The 6,178-nt window shown below is 38.3% G+C and overlaps 1 protein-coding gene across 1 annotated transcript; it reads right to left on the bottom strand.

Annotated features, from left to right (window-relative positions):
* Positions 1 to 403: 403 nt before the first annotated feature.
* Positions 404 to 958, bottom strand: LOC118754329 (glycine-rich selenoprotein-like; the record flags this gene model as incomplete). The annotated part of the gene is made up of 2 exons (XM_036489203.1): positions 404 to 790; positions 867 to 958. Coding segments are annotated over 2 exons (333 nt in total), but the record flags the coding sequence as incomplete, so codon positions are not given.
* Between the last annotated feature and the right edge of the window lie 5,220 nt (positions 959 to 6,178).

The following is a 6,178-nucleotide window of genomic DNA, read 5'->3' as shown; positions in this document are numbered from 1 at the left end:
TTTGAATTCACCCGCGATGCAAATTTACATAGTTAGATCTAACCTTCACATTTCATTTTTTACAAGCTTTGGGAATATTTAGAAATGTATCAGTAGATCATATTGAATATAAGCCGTAGATATGTGTACAGATATAAACATTTTTATGCAGCTCTTTCGAGCTGTGATTTATTAAATTTTGTTTACGCTAGTTAACATGTATGCATGTACATAAAATCGAAATGTATCGAGCCCTTACGTTTACATTTTTTTTGCGGTTAGGGCTAGGTATGTTTTTTAAGAAAAACTACACTAACCGCCAATTTCACGAAAGCAATTTAAGTGAAAAATGTTTTTAATTTTTTGATTTTTATGTGGAAATTTACAGAAAATTTCTATTTCATTTTCTATTTAAATTGTTGGTGAAACCGGCTGTAAATTATTATTTTTATAGAAGTAATTGTAAACATATGTTAATTGTAAAAAAGAACATATCTATAAAATTTCATATTAGATGTTTCAGTACTGGTTAATGGTTGGCAGTATTTAAAACGTTATACCAAAACTTGTTCATCCACAGCAGCTTCCACAAGGCATATCCATTGAAGTGTTATTGATGCGACCAATGCGACGATTTGGGCCGAATCCACCACCGCCACCTCCACTACCACCTCCGCCACCGCCACCGCCACCACCGCCTCCGCCTCCGCCTCCACCCCCACCGCTTCCGCCACCCCAACCGCTCCCTCGGCTATTGCCTCCACTGCTCCTATTGTTGTCCTTCATGAAAGGCGCCAAAAGTCCTCTGAAACTATTTAAAAAATCAGAAGAATCAATAATTTTCCAGACGAAGATTTGAACATAGTAATTAATATTAAATTCCTTACAAAGTAATCATCACGAACCACAGGCCTGTGAAGATCTCTAAAACTCGAGACACGCTCCAAGGGCGTCGTTCCAATACACGTCCATCTGTTGGTTAAAATAAATTTAATTTAATTTTTAGCTTGAATAAAATATGTACATACATATGGTTGTATGTGAACAAAACATTTGGCTAGAAATGATTAGATTAACAACGGTCATAAATGATAATCGTAAGCGGAAGGTTGTGTCTTTCCACAACGTTTAGTAAATTTAAAACGCAAAAATACTATATTTCTTCAATTATAAATATAAATATATTTTAGTAATTTGCACGAAGAAAATGTGTATTAAAATGGATGACCTTTATACTGAAATAAATATATTAAATCATATATTTTTAAAGTAAAAGGTCATTGTGAGTTTATAATAAAAAAAGGTAACATATTTTTAAAAACACTGACAAAGAATTAACAAATTAACTTAAAATTATTTCATTTCTACGCTCTATTCCAACAACTTCGGCATTCACAGGAAGTACTTTTTCAATCACTTAAAAGTCGTTTTTACTTATTCTTTTAAATAAAATACTATATATATTTGAAGTGTACTATATTTTGTCAATTTAGCTATAAGCTAAAAAATTACCTTCCCCCCTTAAAATGACCCTTTTTTGACCTGAAACTAGTAGGCGAGAATGTTTTAAAACTTTTATAGGCGACATACACCATGCGTCTAACTCGTGAGTCGGTTTGGATGTGTTTGAGAAAATAAATATGTGTTAGTTACACCGACATGACTCTGAATGACTCAACTGTGTGTGGTCGAAAGGCGAGTCAACACGTACACAAATGACTCACGAGTCAGACGCACCGTGTATGCCACCTACTAAACACACATTTTTGAGGGCCTCGCGTCAAGGAATCCATTTCCGAAAAACGAGTTTAACTTTCTCTAATTCCATTTTATGCACGGTAGGCACGACTACACATACATACTTACACCCCGAATCGCGATCAGTCTCCCAAGGCATAAGAAGATACTTTAATGGAATCCAAAGCGAAATCAAGGTGATAACCGTCTTCATGAACCGGAATGGAATATTGATAGCTGAGATCCAAGAGCAGAAGCTGCACAGCAATGCGATCGGGAGCGAAATAATGGTGGAAGTTTGGCATTAATCACGCAACACACAGTGCAAATTCCGCAAGTTTGTCAATGCTGATACAGCCCGTTTAATTCCTGTTGGATACATCGCGGAAACCTGCCCAAAATTCCCTGCCAAAGCGGCTGTTTTAGAGAACGAGTGCGATCGCCTGGTAGATCCTGGGAATCCCCGTATCGGGGATTAAAATGCGGGAATTCGGCAACTGGTAAACCAACATAATCGGCAAAAGTGGTAGGAGCACCTGAATACTTGCAATTTCAGCTCTGGTGTCAGCAAGCTTTGGTCAACCGTAAGATAACTGTCCAACCCAAGGCGAATTTATATAAGGTACTATCGATTCAATAAATACAACAATTACTTGTATTTTGGTTTTTTCTTTTAGCGGGCCATTGTCAAGTTTCAGCTATTCTTCCCCAAAGGAATAAGGGCGACGGAAAATACAAACTCTCTCACGTTTTCCCTCACTCACAAACGAACTACAAAATTTTGACGATTGAACTCTACTCACAGCTGATGAAACAACATCACATCATATGAATTCGCCTTGGTCTTACCCGAGAAAACGCAACGATATAGAGTTTCATTCAACCACCGCGCTTCTTCGCAACCGGAGCGATGTGCGAGCTATTTTAGCCGGCAATTCACGTGGCATCCTACGTTGGACAGAGCCAAGCGGGGAGTGATCAGAAGGCTGTGTAAACTGCCAAAACCAAGAGTGCCTCTTGTTTTCACCAGCGGTGATGTCCAGGTGGCCATCGGAAGGCAAAAGCGTGCAAACTAATCGTCCGCAGCGGATATTGCATGCTGATGCTAAAAAATGAGGTCCAGTCGGAGTAGGCTACCTCACCATGTCATGAGAATAACCTCATTCTTCCCGATGTGTAGAAGTCAGGGAGTGTGGTCCCACTGATAAAACCATGGAAACCTGCCAACAAAGGGGAGTCTTATCACCCGATAACTCCACCTTCCCCGGTAGCGAATACATTAGAGGCCTTATGTCCATGCATATTCTAATATTTTATTTAGCTTATAAATTTATTTGAATTAAATTAAAATAAACAGACTTACAACTTCAAGTGTGGAGCGAAAATCACAATTATCGCGAATCTATAATGATCTTAGCGAAATGGCCAACTCTAGGCAAGAAATCATCAATGCTTTAACATCAATGTGCTACCCAATCCAGTGCAGGTCCCCAGATTATACAACACATGGGTTTGAGGAGCATAAGGCTTCATTAAAATTAGTGTTACAGCGACTGTCAAGGCGAGTATTGAAACTGAATTTGGATAAATCAAAGTTTGGGTATGAAGAAGTGGATTGTTTGGGATATCAAGCGAGTCAAGCGGGAATCCGACCATACGGTTCCAACAGAAGTAATCGCAACTTCCCAATACTAACTAACCAAAAGCAGTTGCAGTCCTGCATCGGATTTTTTTCGTATTTTCGGCTCTTCTTGCCATCATTTTCCCAAATAGCCAAGCCCTTGCAAAACTTATTGAAGAAACAGACCACCTTTGACTTTATTGACGTGTGTCTTAATGCTTTTAACTCTCTAGCAATGACCCTCGATAGAAAGCAAATAAATCCTAGAATAGCTAGGTGGGCTCTGGAGCTGGAAAATTATAACTTAAAGATGGAACACAGGAAAGTATCGTCCATGGGCCATGAAGACGCATAGAGTAGAGCACTCATCGCGCTAGTAGTTATTTTGATACTATTAGTTCCATACGAAACCGTCTGGAGACTGGATTTATTAAAGACTTTGACTTGATGGATGGCTTGGTCTATGAATGTAGGTCGGATGGCAGGACGGTGCTATATGTGCCCGGTGAGATGGAGTCCATCGAAATACGACTGAGACTCGAAAAGATTGGCCACCAATCTGTTAACAAGACCGTTAGTAAACTAGGTTACTGGTTTCCAAACATGAGAGCGAAGGCGACGCCCCCTAAGGCAAGGGAAAGGAATCTGTATATTAACCCTAAGACCCCACTGCCGTTCGACATCCTCCGCATTGACCACTTCGGTCCACTACCGTCGCTCAACACAAAGAGGAAACATATTATTGTTGTGATTGATGCTTTCCTGACTCAAGGACTTTCGAAACTACACAAAAAAAAATAAATAAAGAAATGCTAAAGTAAAATTTATTAAGCCAATTTTTTTTTAAATATTGCGCTTTCTACTACGGTTTTGTAAAGTTTTTGTGAACAAAGAGCACAAGGCAATATATGTTTTCAACAGAAATATATGCCAATTGACAATTGTAAAACTTTTGAAAAGGCTGTATAAAAGAAAAATAAAAATGTCGCGACTAACTGCGGAACAAGTTGCAGACTTTCTAAACAAGAACAATGAACAAAGTGATGGTGGTGAGTTATTTAGTGAAAGTGATACAGAAAACACAGAGAAACGACTGGCGTGCTTGGTTGCACTCGGCCCAAATTGCTTAGGCGGTTATAGAGCCAAAAAGAGGAAGCGAAGAACAGAATATGAACCTGAAGAAGATAATTTTACTGCTGCACTCACCGAGCCTTCTGAAAGCGACAGTCATGAAATATCAAAGGAGGAGGAATCTGCTGATTTGTTGATATCAAAAGATGGGACGTCTTAGGGTACAGCACTCCTAATTGAAGGTAAAGCATTCGTAATTATTTTTATATTTGAATTGTTCACATCCAGAAGTATACTTGTGCGTATATAGCTGGAAGAGCATGGAGTTGCAACGTGAGCCAACGACCAGGAGTTACAAGATATGCAGGTGCTCATGTGGATTCAATAAAGGACAAATTTGTACTGTTATTTCTTGCTCCAATTAAAAATATAATTTAGAAGAACACGAACGCTTAAAGCAAATATCTATTTGGTCAAAACCACCGACCTGTTGCATGCTTATTTGGGGTTTGCTTTTCGTGGGAGATTATAGGTATGATATGTTTAACCATTATTTTTCAAAAAATTAGATCTTGAAGACCTTCTCTGTTCATCTTATGAAAGACCATTATTTCAATCTTTAATGTTTAAGACAATTGTGGCAACTATGAAAATTTTACGAAATACGCAAGTTGTGGATAAGTGGTTGGAGCTGCCGTCAATGCCTAGCGGGTGCATTATTATCGGTAGGTATGGAACATGCAACCGAACTTGGGCAAACTACAGGGAAACCAAACCGAGAAAAATAGAGTACAGCGCGTAGTACCTCATCTTATAACCGTTTTGAAAGGCCATAATGTGACTATCGAAAATTTGTTTACCTCTTTCGAGCTTGGCCATAAACTTCCTGAAAAAAATAAACAATAGTAGGGAAAAATACGTAAGAAACATCTTAGTATTCCCGCAAAACTTTTGGAATGCAAAAAGCTTCCCGTTTATACATCGAATTTCGCTTTCACGCAAAATACTACGTAAGGTTGCAGACAGAGTGGAAGCGAAGTCGAAGACGAAAAACAGTGAAGTAGTAAACATATGAAAGTAATTACAGTGCAAGCAAAAACTAATATGAAGACGTTGCCAGCCTAATCTCTTTTTCTCGGCCCTTGCCCCAAGTGCTGCCGGCTAGCGATTTGACGACTTGGTTGCAACTCTATACTTAATTGGAAATTACGGTTGTGTGTGCCGAGAACAAGTGGGCAGGCTACATGCTACCAAATGTTTCCAGTAAAGAAGTACAACATCATGCTCAGCAAGCAGTTCCTAGTAGAGTGCTAAGCACGTGGTCACTCAAATAGGCACATGCTTGAGGCGGAGTCTGCACCCAGGAATATCAGAAGATATCTATACGAAATCAAGGACGAGGGCCAATAATACGTACAACAACATTGTAGCCAACTCATTTTTGAGAATTCCCCGATTTTACCAGAAATTTCGTAAAATTCCTCAACCATAGATATCTCCTGGCATATCTGGTATTTCGGTTTATTTTATTTTTAAATATGTATAATTCATCTATGTATTCATAAACCAAACCAAACTTTTGTTAAGTTTGTTAACAAATAAAGAATAAAAAATGTACATATAAAATTTACATACATACAGCGGTCGAAAAAAATTTAGTCGCACCAAATTTTGACAATTTTTTTTTGTTATGTAATTTGAGTTACTCTTATAAAAATATAGTTCACTCTTTATCAAAAACCGTTTAAATCCAAGTTTCAAACTTTGCGC

This window comes from Rhagoletis pomonella, unplaced genomic scaffold (assembly GCF_013731165.1).
Source record: "Rhagoletis pomonella isolate Grant_MI unplaced genomic scaffold, Rhpom_1.0 Rhpom_scaffold_03722, whole genome shotgun sequence".
Classification (NCBI taxonomy): domain Eukaryota; kingdom Metazoa; phylum Arthropoda; class Insecta; order Diptera; family Tephritidae; genus Rhagoletis; species Rhagoletis pomonella.
Note: the sequence above shows the minus strand (reverse complement) of the source record. Positions and strands in the feature narration are given on the sequence as shown.